At 35.7% G+C, this 22,537-nt stretch overlaps 1 protein-coding gene across 5 annotated transcripts in view; it reads left to right on the top strand.

The window, feature by feature from the left end:
* The window catches only part of HIBCH (3-hydroxyisobutyryl-CoA hydrolase), an 85,063-nt gene that overhangs the window by 16,030 nt on the left and 46,496 nt on the right, over window positions 1-22,537 (top strand). For all 5 annotated transcript variants that reach the window (XR_013993555.1, XR_013993556.1, XM_081052142.1 and 2 more), the window contains exons 3-7: window positions 234-371; window positions 2,090-2,174; window positions 5,545-5,625; window positions 9,580-9,632; window positions 21,603-21,681. Coding sequence is in view for 3 of the 5 variants with exons in the window: in XM_081052142.1 (XP_080908268.1) it covers window positions 234-371; window positions 2,090-2,174; window positions 5,545-5,625; window positions 9,580-9,632; window positions 21,603-21,681 (436 nt within the window). In the remaining 2 variants the exon portion in view is untranslated. The remainder of the gene's footprint in view (window positions 1-233; window positions 372-2,089; window positions 2,175-5,544; window positions 5,626-9,579; window positions 9,633-21,602; window positions 21,682-22,537) is intronic.

The raw sequence follows: 22,537 nt of genomic DNA, 5'->3' as shown, positions 1-22,537 counted from the left end.
ATCAGTTGACTTAGTTCACTTACAAATAAAAATTAAAAGAGTTTAAAGGTATGTATAGTTTGTTTTGGAATTGTTCATCTATGCAATCTAAATAGCTTTGTCAGATGTACTTAGTTATCGTTTAGTCACCATTAAAATTGCATGACAGATTTGTATTTGATGTATATGTTTTGATGTTGGCTTGTGACAAAAACTTAATGAAGTTTATCCTAGAGTCTTATTTGTTTACACAGAGAATGTCCAACCACACGGATGCAGCAGAAGTACTGTTGGAAAGGAAAGGTTGTGCAGGAGTGATAACACTAAACAGACCAAAGTTCCTAAACGCACTGAATCTTAGTATGGTTCGGCAGATTTATCCACAGCTAAAGGTTTGTAATTTTCTTAAAGCAATTATGTGGATTCTTTTAAAACTGTATCCAATAGTTCGTTTCTGGCATTCTCTCCCATTGTCCTTGGGATCTCTCGGATCCGGTCTTGAGCCCCATTGATTCTTGAGTCTTCAGTCGTTTCCTTGTGTGGTTTTCCTGAAGCACCACTAGTGACGCAGTTCATTGCCTCGCGAGACAGCCCCTTCCATTTTTGCATAGCTGAGTTCACCTTGTGCTCTGCTGTTCTCTCTCTGACCTTTTAACCAGTATTACTGGTTCCGCCTCTTGGGGTATGAGTGTACAAGTCTAATCTGCTTCCACATGACAGCTTTTTGGTTTGAAGACAACTATTTTTTAACTGCTTGGCCAGCCTTTTCATAAGTTCTTCTATTCTAAGTAAAGTGCAATGGAAAAGCATAACTTAAAGTCAGACCACTTGTGTTTGAAACTTGGATTTCTATTTATTAATTGTGTAGATGGGAATGTTAATCTCTTTGTGTCTCACTTTTCTTAGCTGTGAAATGGGGATAATATTTCATAGGATTGTTCTGAAGATGAAACAGTGTACCTAATACGGTCAGCCACATAGGTGTTAATCAAATATTAGTTTTTCTCTGGTCAACTGTTCCTCAATTCTTCATTGGATGAGTTTGTTTTCCATTGTACTTTGTTTGGAGCTCCTTATAATATGTCCTTAAATGTGATACAGAAACATAAGCCAAATGTTCCAGATTAGAGTTGGACCACAGTGAAAGAAAGTAGAAACTTCCATGTGAGAATGCCATATTTCTATTAATGTAGCCTAGTATTGCATTAACCTTTTGGAGAACCATGTCTGTCCAGCTTCTGTGTTTCCCCGAAAATAAGACCTAGCCTAACCGTCAGCTGTAATGCGTCTTTTGGAGCAAAAATTAATATAAGACCTGGTCTTATTATTTTACTATAAGACCAGGTATAATATAATGTAATGTAATACAATATAATATAATGTAATATAATATAACATAAGACCCGGTCTTGTATTTAGTTTTGCTCCAAAAGACGCATTAGAGCTGATGATCCGGCTAGGTCTTATTTTCAGGGAAACACGGTACATCTCTTCCTTGTGCATTTATATTTTCATTCTCAAGTATAGAATTTATAGAGCTCCTGTTAATTTTTCTGTCTCTCATTTTTTATTTGATCCATTGTTCTAGTATTTTGAATTTACATTCCCTCTTGATTCTTTCACCCTACTTATTAGCTGTCCTTATCAACCCCAAATCAACTCCAGATTTGATCTATGTAAGTGTTTTTACTCTGTTACTTACAAATTTCTCAGTAGGAGAATATGTCACTACAGTAGAAAGGTTATTGCTCTGTTTATCAACAATCTTTGGATTGATTTGTTCACCAAGTTTATAAGCTTATGTAACATGTAGTATTGTTAAGCCCATATTTTTTGACCTTGATCTAAAAGTTGTCATCGCAGAGATTTCAGATGCCAGGATGAAATTTGAATTACAAAATATGTTCATCTAGCAACTTTGTTGAAATAGCTTCTAATTTATGTCAGAAAAAATGAAGTCGGGATTCATTCTTCTGGATATGCTTTATAAAGCTGATGCTTATAGTAGCTCTATCTATACACGTACTCGTATATGTATGTACATGTGTGCATTTGGATATATCTCTAATGAGTTTGTATTGATAATATACTTATACCGTCTTCTTTTTAGAAGTGGGAACAAGATCCTGAAACTTTCATGATCATTATAAAGGGAGTTGGTGAAAAGGCTTTTTGTGCTGGGGGTGATATCAGAGGTAAAAACTTATTTCGCTCTCACTTAAATGCTTTTTTTCTATTACTGATATAGTGTTAGCAAATTTTTGTAGTACTTCATAATTTGCTGTATTTTTTTTAGATTTCTGTTTGTTTTAAAGTTAATACATTCTTATGTAGTTAACTTAGGAAAAGGAAAAATTTAGAGACTTATCTTTTGCAGTTAATATTGCAAAAACGAGGAGAATAGCGATTTTTTTTTTTTTTTAACACACATATGCCCTTCAGATATCTTGTCTTTGTCTCTGAATCATTCCAAACAAAATGTCCAGTTTGGTATGTGAGTCCACTTTCTATTTTAGAATAGCTGATATTAAGCAGTTCCGTTTGTCACATAATCTGACAATCTGGCCATGTTGAGTGATTTGCCATTCTCCAAATATGACATGTTCGCCCATATTTCTATGAGTTTGCCTATGCTTTTCCATTGTTCATGATCCCAAAGTTGGGTGTACTTAATAGCATTTATTCTATTATATTGTCAATATGTTTTCATGTGTGTTTATAAATAACAAGATTAATTCTCATCTTTCTAATTGTTTAGGTCAATCTGTCTTACACATTTAACTATTACAGACAAAAGAGAAGAAATATTTGTTTTCAAGATCAAAGTCATGTACTTACTGTTATCACTGTTGGTTGTCAGTATTTTATATATACTGAGAACTTATGTTTTGTATTTTGTTTCTTAAGGAATTGGTAGGGTCCAGGGATGGGTTTTCTTTCTTTTCATTTTGTGTATATTTTATTGTATATATTTTTTCATATGTGTATTTTTTTATTGTTTTAAGACAATGTTTGGGTTGATCTATTTACTAAATTTACAAGATTATGTATACCGTTATATTTAGAAAAGGAAGAAACAAGCTTGATTCAGGACATAATTTCAAATACCTATTTAATTTAAAGTAACTAAGTCTTAAAATTGTAGTTTACATTTTTCAATAGCTTAGACTGATTGGTTAACTAAATTGTTTTTGAATTTATTATTTTGCCCACAACGTGAATATTTTAAAACTTGTTTTTCAACCTGGAATAAACCTATGAGTTGGGCCTATGACCTTGTCAATTTACAGATGGACAAAGCCTTATGTATTGATTTTAGCTTCTGACTGTGAGCTATTTTTGCATAGATGCCTAACTTTATATTGACGTTTGGAAATACAGTTACAAATTCTAGAATTATTCCAGTTTACATGTATAGAGCAATGGTTTTCAATTTCAGAAAATTGAGTTTCTTTAAAGATCATAGTCCAAGATGATAAGTTGGCACCCCAAAAATTTTTTTTTAAATGATATTATAAGTGTTATTTAATTTTACTTTATATGGAACTAATTGATTAGAATAAGACCAAAAGGAAATCTAAGAAGATTTGTAAGACGAAAGAGCCGTCTTCAGTAGGCAATACAGTTTATAGGCCTTTCCTTTCAGAATTGGTAAGCAGCGATCAGGACTTAATAACAGACAATGTAAGGGGGTTGGGGGGACGTGTAGCAGTTAAAGCCGCAGAGTGACGAGACTCGGCATTACATCTTTCTTTTACAAACCAGGAAAAGAAGTCAACATTTGGAACATTTTAAAGGAAGACATCTCATAGTGCTAGAGTTAGTCTAAATATCTATAAATAGTCAACAATTTTTATGGTACTCCCATAAAAGAAGAAACATTATCTAACATACATTTAATTTGTATATTTTAGTAGATAACTCTCCTAAGACAGGAAAAGGCATAGGAGTTTGCAGTACGTGGAAGAGAAAGGTCTAACAGTAGTCTTGACATTGACTGGACTAAGAATATAGTAGATGTTGGATAATAGGAAATTGCAATAGAAGTGAAACTGTTTGATAGTATCGATCATTCACGTATTTACTGAGCACCTGTTTAGTAAGCCAGGCAGTAGTGTGCTGTACCCACATCCTTGAGAAGTTATATTTCCATTTATAACCTCTCTAGCTTCACCTTTTACCCTTTTCCTTCAGTCTTTTACAACTACTTATTTTTTTTATTTTATTCTTTCTTGCCTTATGTGCCTCTGTAGTTACTCCTTTATCTACTCAAACACTTTCCCCCTTTCACTTTTTAGGAAATTTCTACCTATTGTTCAAACTTGGCTCAGACTTATATCTTCTTAGAGGCCTTCTTTTAGTTACTGCTCCCATTCCCGCAGCATCCCAGTCTTACAGTGAGCATAGTACAAGGACTGTATTTTAGTAGTCTTTTTCATTAGTCCGAACTTCAGGGCAGCCAGCATATATTTGCTGTCTTGTTATCTACAGCACCTGAAACAGTACATGATACCTACGTAGTAGATGCTCAAGTAATGTTCCTTAATGAAATGAATGTGGCAGAAATATTAACTCGACGGAATATATATATTTCTGTACGTGTATGTATAATATGAGGTCGGACAATTAAGTTCACGAACTCATACTAGAAAAAGTGCTACATCCCTCATTGCTGAATATCACTTTAATCACCTACGAAGTATTCCCTTTGGGAAGCTATGCACCAATGCCAGCGCCTAGTGCACCCTTCAAAGCAATTTTGGAACTCTTTTTGGAATAGCCATCAGAGCTGTCGTATTACCCTAGATGTCCTGAATATCATCAAAATGTCTTCCTTTCAGTATTTCCTTTATCTTTGGGTAAAGAAAGAAGTCATTGGGGGCCAGGTCAGGTGAGTAGGGAGGGTGTTCCAATACAATTATTTGTTTGCTGGCTAAAAACTCTCTCACAGACAGTGCCCTGTGAGCTGGTGCCTTGTCGTGATGCAAGAGCCATGAATTGTTGGCTTCAAGTTCAGGTCGTCTTAAGTTTTTCATGCAGCCTTTTCAGCACTTCCAAATAGTATACTTGGTTAACTGTCCAGTTGGTACAAATTCATAATGAATAATCCCTCTGATATCAAAAAAGGTTAGCAACATCATTGCAACGAGTTTGTGAACTTAATTGACCGACCTTGTACACTTTGTGTTAAGATATATTGCTAAAGGAAGCGTTTATCCAGCAAATGTTTATTCAGGGGCTACAGAAAACAGTCAAAAGAAAATGCATTTTGTAGCAATGTATAACTTCTAATTTAAATGTAACACTGTAAGAAGTTCTTAAGAACTTTTGCCTTGAAGTCTTGACATTGGACTGTGGATCTGTGGCTAACTATGATGCCTGTGGCCTGGGCAGCTTCAACTAACAAACCATTCTAGAGTTTTCCCCTCGTACTTTCTATCACAACATTTTTAATTTATTTTATTTGACTATACTGACTGGAAAACACTTTTTTAAAAAAATAATTTGTAATCCTTCCTTCTTTTTTCTTTGTTTTTTTTTTTTTTTTTTTTTTTTTTTTTGTAGCGGTTTCAGAAGCTGCAAAGGCAAACCAGAAGTTGGCTCAAGAGTTCTTCAGAGAAGAATATATACTAAATAATGCCATTGGTATGTGGGCTCTGCTGAGAGTTTTGAAAATGGAATCCAGAAAAGCAGCACAGTATGAATTTATTAAAAATGGAATCAATAGAGTTCAGTTAATTTTTGGATATATTGTATGCCAGACATAAATAAATTTGATTAAACTGTTATAACTGTTCATTCCCAAACAGTTCACACTTTTTCTTTTTTTTTTTAAGATTTTTTATTGGGGAAGGAGTTTATTGGGATGCCGTGTGTACTTCCAGGACTTTTTTTTTTTTTTTCAAGTCAAGTTGTTGTCCTTTCAATCTTAGTTGTGGAGGGTGCTGTTCAGCTTCAAGTTGTGTCCTTTCAGTCTTAGTTATGGAGGGCGCAGCTCAGCTCCAGGTCCAGTTAACGTTTCTAGTTGCAGGGGGCGCAGCCCACCATCCCCTGTGGTAGTCAAACTGGCAGCGTTGTGGTTGAGAGGACGCGCTCCAACCAGCTGAGCCATGCAGGAGCTCAGCAGCAGCTCATCTCAAGGTGCCATGTTCTATCTTAGTTGCAGGGGACGCTGCCCACCATCCATGCGGGACTTGAGGAATCGAACTGGCAACCTTGTGGTTGAGAGCCCGCGCTCCAACCAACTGAGCCATCTAGGAGGCAGCTCAGCTCATGGTGCCATGTTTACTCTTAGTTGCAGGGGGCCGAGCCCACTATCCCTTGTGGGATTCGAGGAGTTGAACCGGCAACCTTGTGGTTGAGAGCCCACTGGCCCATGTGGGAATCGAACCGGTAGCCTTAGGAGTTAGGAGCACAGAGTTCCAACTGCCTGAGCCACCGGGCCGGCACCCAGTTCACACTTTTTATATTAGTAGGCTATACTTAACTACTATTTGTCATGCAATCAGTGTGGAAACGTGGATTCTGATTGTATGGATGGCTTTCTTGGAAAACAAGAAACTTGGGTCCCAGTTTTCTCTGTAAAATGAAGTATCATTTTGTAATTCTTGAGGAATTATAATTGAAGCAGTACTTTTATCAAGCATGTGTTTCAAATGTTAAATTACAGGGAACACTGTAATAAATACTGGAGTACTCACCAGCCCAGAATGAACAGACATCACAATTTTACTTTTGTGTGATGTTTTAAAATTTATATAAGAGAACTATACTACAAGTTTTAAAATAACAGTTCAGCCTATTTTGTTGCTTTCCTCAGTGCCATTTCTCTCTCCAGAAGTAACCATTGTCATGAATTTGTCGTGTATCCCTCTACACCATACTCTATTTTTTACTACATATTTATGAGCAAAAATAGTATCATTTTGTGCTTTTGAAATTTGCATAAATATTTTACTGTATATATATTCCTTAAGTTGTTTTTAATAACATGGACTGTAACTGGTCTATAGTATTTAATATTATGAATATATCTCACATTATTCCACATTAATAGATATTTTAGGTTATTTCAATTTTTTACTAATACAGATTGTTGCACTTTTACACAGAGGGTGCCAAAAACATGTATACACATTGAAAGAAAGGAAAAAACTGTATTAATATATACCAATAACAAAAGATGAATACAAGTCACGTTTGACTTCTGCAATTACAAGAGGTGCTCAAAGTGGTTACCATCAGTGTCCAGACACTTCTGATTACGGCGAACTACTGCTTCAGCTATGTTGGCCAAAGTGTTAACATCTCTTAAAATGTGTATATGTTTTTTTGGCACCCCTGGTAAATGTCCCCTTAATGCCCATGTACAAGTTTCTCTAGAAATTTAGTGGTCGTGGTTGTTATCCAATGCTTGAGCATTTACTTTCTCGGACTTTCGTCTCCTGGGCAGGAACTTAATTGAGTTCTTGGATCAGTAAATAGAGTTTTTCTGGTCATGTTTTACAAATTGAATAGCTCTTCCTAGCATGAGGCTTTGAGCACATATCTCATTGCATAAGGTATGTGGCCCAGAATTTATTCCCAATTGAAAACAGATACACACACACTCATAATCTTTGACTGTAGCTTCCATTCACTTACTGACTTCTGAGTTTCTTATTTGTTTCTGGCACCTGGGGATTTCCCATGTTTGGCTTTGAACTTGGATTGCATTTAAATTTTATTTTTTTCTAGAATTTCTATGTCTTTGAAGTAGGAGTGGGGGAAAGAGGCTGTTTTCCACTCCAGCTTCATGAGCCAAATTAAACTGATATCTCTCACCTCTTTAAGTCTAAAATTCTACATATCCAATTTACTTAGAGTGTTTTTTTCTAAAAATTTATACCAGCACTGCCCATTAGGACTTTCTACAATGATGAAAATATTCTTTATCTGTGCTGTCCCTGTGTGATAGCCACAACCACATGTGGCTAATGAGTACTTGAGATGAGGCTAGTGTGATCAAGAAATTGAGTTTTAAATTGTATTTAATTGTAATTCATTTTAATCTAAATAGCTACATTTGGATAGAGGGTACTATATTAGACAGTGCAGTTCTTTATTAAATGAAAGGATAAGAAAAACACCTCTCAATAGTTTGAAGAGAGAGTTTGGTAAAATGTTAATCTACGGAGAGAAAGCCTTCAAGGTATAACTTCTACACATTGTAATGATGTATTTTGGTCAATAAGGAATTCTGGTTTTATGTCCTGCATCAATTAGTTTCTAATATTTTATATTTGAGATATATGTATCTATAGCGGAAATGGTGTGTGTCTATGTGTATATGTGTCTGTCTCCATTTCAATCAATAGAGAAATTTCTTTCCATAGTTTCTAATTGAGTTCATAATTGAGGGTTATAGACGTCTTTATGAATGTAAAATTAGATTTGGGCTTTGGTGGCTCATTTGGCAAATTGGGAATATTTACTGAATTGTTAGCTAGATTAAAACTATAGTTTGATATTGGTCTTTGGTAAAGAGATCATATTGGCAACAAGCTGTAACAGAAACTCAGTGATTTACATTTTTATTTTGCAGGCAACTCCCCTGCTCAGAGGAAAAACAAAAAAGGGAAAGGAACAGAGTAAAAGTATACAGAATTTTTTGAGTGGGAAGGGACTTCTGAGGCCATATATTGTCTTTCCATGTAGTAGATGAGCAAAGTTAATCTGAGTGTCATATATACGATACACATCTGTGACATGCATATAATGTGTGTGTGTATATATATGTAAATATGTATATTTATGCCCAAGGCTAGTATAGATATTGAATTGCCAGTGTGTGTGTGTGTGTGTGTGTGTGTATAGCAGGTGCCAAAAAATACATATTTTAAGAAAGGAAAATTAAAATTGTATAAAAGTATTAAATTAATACTTTAAATTAATTAATACTTTAATTAAATTAATTTAAGTATTAATTTAATATATTTAAATTAATTAAATAATTAAAGTATTAAATTTTAAAGTATTAAAATTGTAATACCCAATATATAACAATAACAAAAGATGAATGTAAGTCATATGTATACATTTTTTTGGCACCCCCGGTATTTGTGTGTGTGTGGGTGTGTGTATAAAATGCCTGTATATATATATTGAATATAATTGAATTGCCAGTTAATGACAAAGCTGAGACTACAATCTGCGTCTTTTAATTTCCAGTCCGTGCTTTTCCCTTTATGCTGCACTGCTCTTTGTATCCAGATATTACTTTAGATGTATAAAAAAACAATTATGTTGTTTAAAACACAAGTATATACATAAATGTCAGTTGTTTGTAAGGCAATTGTTAATTATATTCCTCAATAGGTGAATTATATAAGGCTTTCATTTGTTTCAAATTGAAGAGTTGTTAAGTGATAATGAACAGGTGATCAGGATTGTTTATGGATTAACATTTTAAAAAGAACATGTTTACAAGCCATACATTTAGTCTACCATGATATCTCTTGTAAGAATTTCCTTGGGAAAATAGAGTTAATGTAACATGTTTTTGGAAGAAAATAAATGTATTTTAAACATTGCACCTAATTACAGTTCTATTTCTTTTAGATTCTTGCCAGAAACCATATGTTGCACTTATTCATGGAATTACAATGGGTGGGGTAAGTAGACTGTTTTATGCTTATCATTAATATGTGAGTTGTATTAAAAATAAGTTAATAATTATTAAGCAGAAGTGAGGTGATGAGTATAATACAGTAGAACTCATTGAAACAAAATCATATTTGGATTTTGGAGCCTTGCAGGTTTGGGATATAATACTTATTGCACTTTCAGACTATCTCCACCCAAAAGAATATGTTTTTAATTATGTTATATGCTATTGCAGCTTCTTGAATTAGCAAGCTTTTCTAACCAATAGAATTCATTGAATCTTTCTCCTTTAATGTAGAACCCTTATTCTACTTAGAAGTAAACTGATTGCTTCCAACAGCTTCAGAAGAGAAACTGAAATGTAGAGTTTTTTTGTAGACTCTGAATAGTGGGGATATGTTTGCCAAAATCATATCTGTTGCACAAAATCTCACCTTAGTGACGAAAGTGAGTATTTTGTAAAGTTCTCTGATACTGCCTTTCTATCAGTTGACAAATATTTGAGTCTGTGCAATTACAAAAAAGTCTTAAATGTCACTGTCCTTGAACAACTTGATATGGAGATGGAGAAAACGTGAAATAATTACTGACAAGTGGTAAATTGTATGGCACTGATTATAGCAAAGACAAGCCTTTAAAGAAATGAGAGGTCAGAGTCTTCATGGCAAGAAAAGGTAGGATTTAGGTAGATAGTAGGAGGTCAAAGGGTAGAATTTTAAAAATTTCACCTGTTCCAGTGTTTCAGAGATTTAATCAGTGGGAATACAAGAAGTCCTCCTCATTTTCTCATGGGATCACACTAGATGAAGCCTGTTGGTCACTGGGAATTGCTTAGATCTTGCACAGCATTTTGGGAAGGGATGTCTCTAGCAGCAATGGTTAGACGGCAGGATCAAGGGCAGACTGTACCTTCTTGCTTGTTGACAGATACTGAGCATGAGTTGATTGTGTGTTTTTTATCAAGGAAGTATTAACATGGGGAAAATAAGAGCTCCCTGAAAAAATACGGCAGAACAAGGGGAAGGAAAATAATTGGAAGCTTTGAAGGAAGAGCTGCTCTGTGAATGTGAAAAGAACCAGGAAATAAAACAAAAACCATGGGGAATACTTAATAACATGTAAAAAAGATGTGGCCCCAATAAAATAGGAAAAGCAGCCCATAAGGTAACAAGCTCAAATGAAAGGTTAGCAGGTTGAAAAGGGAAAACAGGTAACATAAGGAAGGATGACTGGAAACTAAAATGCGATAACAGAACTGGCATTCCTCTTTGGAAGCAATAGATTAGGAGTTAAATTTAATATTACAAATAATGAAGTTGTATCTGTGAAGACAAACTTGACAAGCTCTCACCAAAAAAGACACAGATAAAAATGATGACAGTGAACAGTTTGCGGTAATGAAATGTGAAACATACTGAGAACCTAACAAAGGAATGATAAATACTCCATGGAAAGAAATCAAACACTTGGAACAGATATGCTGGTCAGATATAATTAAAGATGACTTCTTTTATTAAAAACAAAAAACTCTCAAGACTGAGGTATGTATAATTAAAGGACATACAGCATTCCAGATAAAATCAGTGAAAAGAGATCAACACCTAGATAAAAGCTCAGTTAACTATTTTTTTTTTAAATTATTAGCTTTAAATTAGAAAAAAACAACCAAGCAAACAAAAACTAATTGCAAGTATTCAGGCCAAGGAGTGGCGGTGAAAGGATGGTTAGTAAATTCAGGTATGTACAAAGGAACAGAAATCATTCTGGTTTCAGACTTTGTTATATTAAGTGCCAGAAGTCAGTGGACTGAGGAAGTTGTGGAATAAAGTAATTCAGACCCAAGAATTTTCTATCTAATCAAGCTGCCATTTAGTGTAAGTGTAAAAGAAAAATATTCTCAGAAATCAAAAGGCTTGTAAAATACATTGACATAGCATTGTTGAAAATATTTCATTAAACATTTGGTCAAGTTGAACCAAATGTAATAACACAGACTAGTTATGGTATGACAGTATTGGTGAACTGCCCTGTGGTACTGTCAGTGGGCAGAACTGTCTTTTTATAGGCGCCTGAGAAGAATTAATGCTCTAGCATACCACATCTGAATCAGTTGGCTATGCATTTTGGCCTCTGTGACATGTATAGGTTGGTGCAGTGTTTGTATACATTCCTATATATGGTACAGCTAAGAATACTCCATTCGTTTCTAAAGAGAAGACTGCAGTAAAACAGGTAAGATACTGTTATCTTGAATAGAGGGAGTAAGAGTGAAGCTGCCTCTTCCTATTCTGTTTTCTGTATTTGCTTTAAGGAGTATGAATGACTTTCAAAATGAAAATGAAAATATACTTTATATCAGCCTTTCTTAACCAGAATACCACCAGAGAATTAAACCTGTCTGTGGGCAGAAGTACCCTGAGGCAATGTTTTCAAGGTGTCATCCTTGCAGCAGTATCGGTTGCACTTGGGAATCTGTTAGAAATACACATTCTTGGGCCCTACCGCAGAGTCAGACTGTAGTGGTGGAGCCCAGCAGGCCTCTTAACAAGCCTTCCTAGTGATTTTGAGTCATGTTAGTGTGAGAACCTGTGACCCACGGCATCCATTATATGTAAAGAATTCTCTCCTATTTCTGTCCTGTGCTTCGAGAGTGGTACCAAGTATGTACTACCATCCTTGGGAAAATGGAGAAAATAGTCAATTCATTTCCATTGACATGTGATTCAGATGAGGAACTCTTCAACGAGAAAGGTTTTTTATGTATTGTCAGCCCCCCCTAATAAAACCTACGAGGTGTGATCAAACAATACGGTGAATGTTTAAATATAAAAAAACATATTACACTAAAAGACACATTGCTGTTAATCCCCTTCAGAATACTTACCCTTGGTTCAAACACACTTATCCCATCATTCTTGCCACTTTCTAAAGCAGTTCTGGAAGTCCTCTTTTGTGTCTTTAGTTGTGCTGTCGTGGCTGCCTCAATGTCCAGCATCATTTTGACTTTGGGGAAGAGCCAGAAGTCACACGGTGCCAGAGCCAGTGAATAAGGTGGATGAGGACACAATGTAATGTTTTTATTTGACAGAAATTGCCATATACCAGAAGTGATATGTGACGCTGAACATTGTCATGATGAAGGATGATTTACAGCAGACTTTAAAACACACCTTCTCTCAACCACAGCTCACACTTTACTGACTGCACCGAACAAGTTGAAACTTGTCACACACTGTTACTAAGGTTCAAGGCACCACTTCCTGTATTGAAAATCCCTGCCTTTCCCTTGGATGGCACTCGGCAGCAGAATTCACCGTATTTTGTGATCACAACGGAAAGGCTCCGTGTCACACATTGCTTCTGCTGTGGCAATTTCTGACAAATAAAAACATTACGATGTGTCCTCATCCACCTTATTCACCGGATCTGGCACCGTGCCACTTCTGGCTCTCCCCCAAAGTCAAAATGACCATGAAAGGTAAATGCTTCCAATCGAGTCAGACAGTGAGGCAGCCACAACAGCGCAACTAAGATACTCAAAAAAGAGGATTTTCAGAACTGCTTTAGAGAGTGGCAAGAATGGTGGGATAAGTGTGTTTGAAGCAAAGGGAAGTATTTTGAGGGGGATTAATGGCAATGTGTCTTTTACTGTAATACATTTTTTTTGTTTGAACGTTCACCGTGTTGTTCGATCACATCTCGAATGTGTCTTGTCGCCCGTCAGATGTGCCCACTACATGCTCCATGTGCACCCTATGTCTAATTCACCCTTAAAGACTGGAGTTCTACGCTATTTTTGACAGTCTTAAATACTACTATGATTAAATGTGATTTATGTTTCTACTGACTCAATGCATTCAATCTGTACTTCAAATTTGGCATTTATACTTTATTCTTAGTTACCATGAAATATGCCCAAGTATATTCTATGGTCTGTAGAGGCAAGTACTATCATGCCTTTTTTCTTTTTTAACCTTCCCATAACAACTAGCAATGCACAGTACATATTTAATAAATTATTAAAACAGTTTTACTCTAAACAATAATAAACATTTAGTGTAGCCTTGAAAGAGAAACATACTGGAAGAAAACAGGCTCTTTATTTTTATAATGAGATTTTGTAAACTTTGCTTAATTTGAGACTCTTAGTGAGGTCCAGCTTTAATAGATCAGAGGCTCTCAACCTTGGCTGTATTTTAGGATCACTTGGGAGTCTTTTAAAAATTCTAGTGCCCAGACTTTACTCATCTCCACAAACCATTAAATCCGATATTGCAGTGGGAACCAGGCATTTTTAAAGCTCCCTGGTGATCCCAATGTGAAGTTAAGGTTATGAACTGCTGCTGATCCACTAGCGATTCTTAACCACGTGTGTGATGGTGATTCAGTGTTACCTGTGGATCTTCTTCCGAGTTCTCCTGAGACAATGGTTCTCACAGGTTAGCTTCCATCAGAACCATTTGGCGGGCTTATTCAAACAGATGCCTCCTCCTACTCCAATTTCCAGTTTAGTCAGTTTGAAGTGTGGCCTGAGAAGTTGCATTTCTAACACGTTCCCAGATGCTGCGGATGGTACTGGTGGCGCCTCACTTTAGAAGCCACTACCATACGGTGTTAAACACAGAGTTCGTTATCCTAAAAGCCTTTATTTTCAGATTTTTTTGTAGAATGTTAGTATTATACATAATTATGTAATTATTTTAAATGTTTTCATATTTAATATTTTAATATGTAATATATGTTAATATTTTAATGGGTTTTAATAATTGTTTTTTAATCCTAATATGAGAATAAGATAGGGCAAAGGTGGCTTAAGAAAAGGTAAACAAATAGTAATTGTGTCTGTCTTCATCATGATTCTGTTCAGTAAATTGTTTCTTATAACAATTTAGAATTTTGTTAAGAAAACTTGAACAGTCCAAAAGATGGCACCATAGAGCTTGAATTTTTTTCTTTTCTTTTTACTGTAGAAAATGTTTTTTTCCAGCAAGAACAATGATAGTTTTACAGTTTCTTGTTATCCACCCTGAAGAGCAGCATAACACTTTGTAAAAGGGGATGACTAGTTCTGTTTCAGATTTCAGAAATTAGAACATTTCCTCAATGTTTAGGTATGCAATAAAATAAAAAGGAATGTTTCTGAGTGCTTCTCCAATAGGTTAATTAAAATTTTGTAATATTATATCATTCCAGTTGTTTCTTAAAGAGACAAACTTTTTTCTTTAAAATAGCAATTTGAAAGAATAGTTCATTCTGTTTCCTAGGAAGACAAATTTTAAATTTCCTTTACCCTTTACTTTAGATATCGGAAGTCCTATTTTCTCAAGTTAATAGCTAATAGAAAGGCAAATTTGCTTTAAAAATTAAAATTAATTTTAGGTATGTATTGAACAGAAAAATCCTTAAATTTTTATTCTGTACATGTAGTACCGCCCACATTTCCCTCTCAACTGAATTGGATTTAAAGAACTTTTAAGTTTTTCTTTAAAGAATTCCTTTCTTCCTTTCTCCCTCCCTCATTTACTCTCTCCCTCCCTTTCTTTTCTCCCCCTCCAGTGCATTTTACCATAGAAATAAAGTTAACTCCCCACAACCCAACTCAAAATATGAGTGCAGTATGGTATCATTTTTGTGTTTTTCAAAGCGTCCTTAAGATTCTGCTAATGAAAGGGTTTTGTGATTAATATAATGGAAAATTAAAAGTTTTAAAGGATATTTTAAAGGGGTATGTTCTAATGATTAGAGAAGTGGGATTTGGAATGGAATCAGTAAGCATACGCAATACCCATGTGACTTTGTTGAGACACAAACCAGCCACATGGAAAATTGATTAGTGCTCAGTTAAATGGGAGGTACTGAAGCAGATTAAGATTAGTCGCTGATTAATTGAGACATGTACTTTTCTTATGGAAATAAAGTCCTCAAAGATTGACTGACGAAAGGTATTTGAAATACATATATCTAACAAAGGAATCGTATTCAGAATATATAAAGAATTTCTACGATAAGAACAACTAATGGAAAAGGAGCAATAGATTAGATATTTCACAAAGAGGATATCCAGATAACCAATAAACATGAAAAAGCACTCAACTGCATTAATCATCAAGGAAATGCAAATTGAAACCACAATAAAATACTAATATATTAGAATGGCTAAAATGTGAAAGACAATTTCAAGTATTGGTGAGGATGTGGAATACCAAACTCATATATTACTGGTGGAGTAGAAATTGGTACTGCTGCTTTGGAAAATTGTTTGATATTTTAAAAGTGATTGAATTAATACACTTTGACCCAGCAGTCTTACTCCCTGGTATATACCCAATACCCTGGTATATACCCAACCCACACTGTACCTATGTTCCAAAAAATATACATAAGAATGGTCTTGGAATGAATGGTTGTTGAATTAGTATCTATAATAGCCCCAAACTGGAAAAACTTAACTAGTCATTTACAGTAGAAAGGATTAATAAATTGTTGTTTATTCATACAAAGGAATGAAAAAAGTTATATACAATGAAAAAAGTTACTGCTATTCACAATGTGAATGAATCTCATAAACAATGGTGACTGAAAGAAGTCAGATAAATAACATATACTCTATGATTCTATTTATATCTAGATCAAAACCAGAAAAACTTAATCTTATTTTGTTAGCAGTCAGATAGTAGTTAATGGAAGGGTGGAGGGAGTAGTGTGACTGACAAAGTGCATAAAGGTATTTCTCAATAATTTTCACCTGGGTTTTGGTTACATGGGTATGTTCGTTTTGGTATAATTCACTGGACTTGTATACTTATTGTTACTATTTGTGTACTTTTGAATGTATATCATATGTCAATTAAGAACATTTTAAATACAAAAAAAGCCAGTGTGACTGACCAGAGTGAAAGTGAGTTAATTGGGAAATGGTAGACCGAAAGATCAGGGAGATAGAAAGGGACCAACCAGATCATGTATCAGCTATAATGAGGAGTTTTGGTAATATCTTAATGTGATGAGAAGTCACTGGAGAATTTTGGGCAGGAGTAGGACATGAACTGTTTACGTTAATAAGCTTACATGGCTGCTGTGTAGAGGATGGATTGTAGCAAGAACAGAACCCAAAGAGAGTAACCCAGGCAAGAGATGATAGTGGCTTTAACTAGGGTTGTAATGGTGGAAATGGTGAAAAGAGGCCCAATCCAGGATATAATTTGAAGTTAGAGCTGTTGTCGTGCGGGAGACCCTGCTCACTGCGCCATTTGTCGTGCAGGGTTACCTGTGGGGTCTCTGGTCCTGCTCCCCCCATAAGAACACAGGACACAGTAAGGCCAAACAGGAACACCCATGGAGCCATAGGTAGGGGAGTCAATCCAATATATTCTCGCTAGCGGCTGGGCTAGAGACATAGGAAGCAGGATCTACATAATCTGCCTAACAGCAGTCCGTCCTTGCCAGCCACCATCTTCTTGCTAGCCCCCATTCTTTCTGCTAGCGTAGCCACAACCGTTATATTAGTGGCCAATGGCTTACGGGTTACAGCTGACGGCCAGCACCTTTCTATTGTGAGGCCGCGAGCCTGGAAACTGTTTTTTGGGGCTTTGTCCCCACAGCTGTCAAGACAGATTCATAGATTAGACTGTGAGATCGGAAAGAAAGAGATGCTGCTAAGATTTTTGGCCTGAGCAGCTGGGTGAATGGTGGTGCTATTTACTGAAATGGAAAAGACTGAGGGAGTGGCATGCTTAAGGAGAAATCAAGAGATTTCCTTGTGATGTGTGAAGTTTGAGATGTATATTAGACATTCAAGTGGAGATGTTGAATTATAGACAGCTAGGTATAAAGTCTAGACAAATCAGAAATGGGGAAATAACTTGAGTTGTTAGTGTTGTGGATAATCCTGAAACTCTTGGGGCTCTTGGAAGAGATCACCTCGGGAATAAATGTAGAAAGAACAGAGTGCAGATGAAGTGGGCAGGTATTGGGGCAGATCAACATTTTGATTTCAGGGAGAAAAGAAAAAGCAACGAATGAGATAGAAAGAAAACCAAGAGCGTATGGTATCTCAAAGCCAAGTGGAGTGTTTCCTGAGATGGGAGTGAGCAACCCCGTCAAATGCTATGGACGTATCCAATTAAATGAAAAATGAGATTTGACTACTGGTTTTCATGGGATGCAGAGAAAGTATTTGAGGAGAGTTAGGAATTGGAACACTGTCTTCCATTTGGGGAATGAATCCCTATAAGCATTAGTTAGTACAATAAAACTTGAAGACTTTGAAGCCTTTGTAGTGTAGCAAAGGAGTACCAGCTAAGCTCACTGGTGAAATAGAATGTAACAGTAAATTGCAGAAGTTTCAAGGGGAACTTCTTACGAGTAACCATGAAGGATTCTTTTATATTATATACAAAAATTAGATATAAATCTGCCCTTTCAACATGGACCAGCTTTTGTATGGTTAGTCAGGTGGCTTGAATTTTCCCAACCTTCATCTTAATTGAAAGGCTTTTTAAATTGGCTCTTAATGGTACTTGTGTCAGTGATCTCGTATTCTGAAAGCTTTTCATTGGTAACTTCTTACTAATAACATCTTGTGTTTGATTTCATTCATTTTGTCAGCCATGATTGAAACAAAATGTATAGAATTGTAACAGCTATATATGATGTCAGTGGGATAGTAGACTGGAGGGGGGGTATCACTTTGTGAGGGGTGTCAATGTCTAACTAGTACATTGTTTTGTACACCTGAAGCTAATAAAAATAAATAAATGAAATAAAAATAGACACTCCTAAAAAAAGAAGAAACAAAATGTAATACAAAATAAAAGTGCAACACAAAAATAAATATAAAATAACTGAATCCATGAATACAGGATCTATGTTTTCTACATGAAAGAATGTGGGGCTTATAAATTTCTTTCTGCATTGAGTTCATGAGGTAGAGAGGGTCCTCTGTAGAGAAGATGAACTGTTAGGTGGCTCTTTTGCAAAGGAATGAGGGTTCTAGAAGGTAACATGCGAATGGCTAGTCAGGGAGAGCAGTGTTAGGAATGAAAAACACAGAACGGTACTGAGATGAACATATAGTACAGGTCAAAGGACTAAAGTGGTGTGGGGACAGAGCCCCAGAAAGCAGTTTCCAGGCTCTCGGCCTCATGTGGAGAGGTGCTGGCTCGGATAGTGGATGGCCATCAGCTGTGGCTGGTTGGCCATCAGCTGTAGCCATTAAGCCATTGGTCACTGATATAACTGCCGCAGCTACGGAGGGGAGCCAAGGAGAGTGGAGGAGGAGACTGAAGGAGAGTAAGGAGAGTCGAGGAGAGTTGGTCGTTTGGCAGCAAAGCGGACAGCAGGTCGCACGTCGTGTAAACCCAGCCTCTAGTGAGACCATAGTGGTATGACTTCCCTACTTATGGCTCCGTGGGTGTTCCTTTTTGGCCTCACCATGCCCTGCGTTCTTATGTGGGGAGCAGGAGCAGAGACCCCGCAGGCCGCCCCGCCGTCACCCCGCACGACAAGTGACTTCTGTTGTATGATGCTGCAACATGCCAGGATATACATCTGGCTGTAATTAAAAATGTGAAGAGACTTTTTTAATTGAAAAGAGCAGAGACTCACTCAAACAGATGCAGAAAAGAGAATGCGGCAGTTATTAAACAAATTTAATTTATTTATTAAGTATTTATTAAACAAATGCAGGCGTTAAATGGAAATCCAGAGATGAAAACTTCAGCATAGCCTGTCTTCCTTAAAATTGGACTGCAAGTGTGGACTTAAGGCAAATTTAAGCAGTCTGTTTCTTTTTGTCTCCAGCTGTCTCTGCTGCTTTTTGTGTGTTTGCTGTGTTCTCTGTTATACAGGCTGTATGTAGCCTTCTCTCTTTTTTGGTTGTTACCTCATATACTTGCAGCTTTCACTTAGCTGTCATATCTTCTTCAGCTCAAATTTCAAATGACCTTGAAGTTTCTTTGGCTGTCAACAACCCACAGCTGCCCACTGTGTCTTCGTTTTCTGCCTGAGAGTGAGAATATTGTTTCATGCACTTTGCTTCCCCCTTTGCTCCCTGGTCTTGAGAATTCTGGTGAGCCTTGAGTGCCACTGTGTCTCTGGGGAGAGAGAGGAACTAGGCTTGGGGGCTGTGATCAGACTTTATAAATATTTATTACTAGTGGATATAGTCATGTGCTGCTTTTGGAATTCAGAGTTAATTAAAAGAGGTAGGGGGCAATAACCAAAGGAGTGTGGCTGAGGCAGGTCAGTCAGGGAGGCGTGGAGATCTTACCTGCTGTGCAGTCCAGACAGAGGCAGCTCTTCTGAGCCCTAGAACTCAAAAGAATGTTGTCTGAAAACTGCAAATCCAGTCCAACTCTCTCTTGAAGTTCTTAGCAAGACATTCCTGAACACCAGTAGCTTTCAGTGACAATCTGATCAACTAAAAGTGGAGAGTGGAGGGAAGCAAGGGCTCTTAAAATAATTCAAAAAGACTATTAATAAAACTAGTAATGTTTTATTTTTATTAAAATTTGTAAGATTTCATATAATCTTGAAGTATATGTGATCTAATTTGGGTTAATAGAATCTGTAATATGATGTTATTTGCCTTTATAGAGAGTATCAAACATTGTGGATTTAACTTATAAATGTGGACACCAAAGAATATAGGCAGTGACTAAATGAATTTTATTCATTTCCGTGGTCTTTTAAAATTTAAGCGTGGCATACAGTATATAAAATTTTAAGAAATTGCATGTACTTTCGAGTGTTTTCTTAAAAAGTTTTAAAAATGTCAAGAACTTTTAAATGGCTGAACTGAATGTGAAAACACGAAAGGCCTGAGGAAATTTAATGAAAAATTAGAATAATCAGATAGAAATGAGGCTCTTTCCATTTAGCTCACACTAATAGAACTTTTAATAAATGCCTGACATTGTTTCAGATATTTTACATGTTTTAACTCATTTAACTTTGTGATGTCAAAAGTAGAGTACACTGATGAGAACGGATTAAGAAAGAGAACTAAAACAATCTGATAGAAGCTCTGAATAATGTGAAAGGAACATAACATAGGAAATGTGTGTTCCAGTGTGAGCCCTGATGTAACTTGGATACTTTGTCATCACATGTATACCTCTTATTTATTTTCTGCAAACATGCTGTTTATTCACATGTTTATTCAAAGATGACTGTCCTTTTCATTTACCTTGAACAAGTCAGAAATCCTTTCAGCCTATCATTTTATTTTCTAAAATTTGTGTTTAGTAACCAATTTTTAAGAGTTATACGGTTAGCCTTATTAATGTTGTATCTAAGAAAAATGATGTTGCTAATTTTATTTGATGAAATATATGAATAAATAAAATGTGTTAATATTCTGTTCAAAGCTATTAAAATTTGCTAGAATACCATGTTTCCCCGAAAATTAAGACCTATCCAGATAATCAGCTCTAATATGTCTTTTGGAGCAAAAAGTAATATGAGACCCAGTCTTATATTATAGTCTAATACATCTTATAGGTCTAATGCATCTTATATAAGACCAGGTCTTATAATAAAATAAAATCGGGTCTTATATTACTTTTTGCTCCAAAAGACATATTAGAGCTGATTGTTCGGCTAGGTCTTACTTTCAGGGAAACACAGTAGCTTTTTGGTTGTGCTTTTTAATGTTTGGTTCTGGGAAGAGTCAGTATTCTATAATGCTGCATCTATTTTGAAATGAGAGGAACTGGGGAAGAGGACATGAAGCATAACATAAAATACTAGATGAAAAACATCTTAGCTAAAACAAGTCTATTCCAGATATCAGGGTTACTCATATATCTTTTGCCCATCTGAAATTGTGTGGTTTAGGTTTTCTCTCCAATCTATCTCCTGAAAGAAATTTTTTGTGGAATATAATTTACTTGGTTTATAATGTTTGTGAGTGTGTGAATTTGTTCTTATTTATTACAGTATGTTAAAATATTTTGTTTGCCTCGTTTTTTCCCTAGGGAGTTGGTCTCTCAGTTCATGGGCAATTCCGAGTGGCCACAGAAAAGTCTCTTTTTGCAATGCCGGAAACTGCAATAGGTAAAAAGAAAATCAAAATTTTTCATAATTACTTTTAGAAGCATCTTCTTTTGATACATGTCAGATTATACTATTGTTGAAGGAACTGATGGAATCTTGTGTGAGATATAACAATGACAGAATTAAAAAAAATTAGAATATGAAGATACCTAAAAATTTATATTAGCTCAGTAAGTGTATCTGAAAACATAACAGCAAGAATATTTAACTGGAAATTAAACACTACAGTTAATTTTAGATAAAAGATTATTAGGGAGAAATAGTCTTACATTCAGATGTACGATCCATTTGGAATTATTTTTTGCTTATGCTGTGAGGTATGGATCAAAGGTACAAATCTAGGTTTATTATATTGCATATGAAGATATAATTGTTCCCACGCCATTTGTTGAAAAGCTATTGTTTCTGCACTGATTGGTTACCTTTGCACCTTCATCTGTATATACTGATCTTGGTGCCGACACCACACTGGTGTTGTTGCTTAATAGGAAGTCTTGAAATCAGGTAGTGACAATCCTCCAATTTTGTTTGGTATAGCCTTAATAGGAAGTCTTGAAATCAGGTAGTGACAATCCTCCAATTTTGTTTGGTATAGCCAAAAAAAACTTGGGGAAAAAAGATGCTTTGTATTTCTACATGAATTTTAGAGTGTTTGTCAATTGAAACAAAAAAGCCTACTAGGATTTTGATTTGGATTGTCTAGAATCTATCAATTTAGGGAGAATTGACATCTTACAATAGAGTTTTCAGACCTGTGAGCCGACTGTATCTCTCCATTTATTTAGGTCTTGTTAAATTTCTTCTTAAATTTCTTTAATCTACGTTTTATAGTTTTCAGTGTGTACATCTTACACAT

Source organism: Rhinolophus hipposideros (genome assembly GCF_964194185.1).
Source record: "Rhinolophus hipposideros genome assembly, chromosome: 6".
NCBI classification, from domain to species: domain Eukaryota; kingdom Metazoa; phylum Chordata; class Mammalia; order Chiroptera; family Rhinolophidae; genus Rhinolophus; species Rhinolophus hipposideros.
Note: the sequence above shows the minus strand (reverse complement) of the source record. Positions and strands in the feature narration are given on the sequence as shown.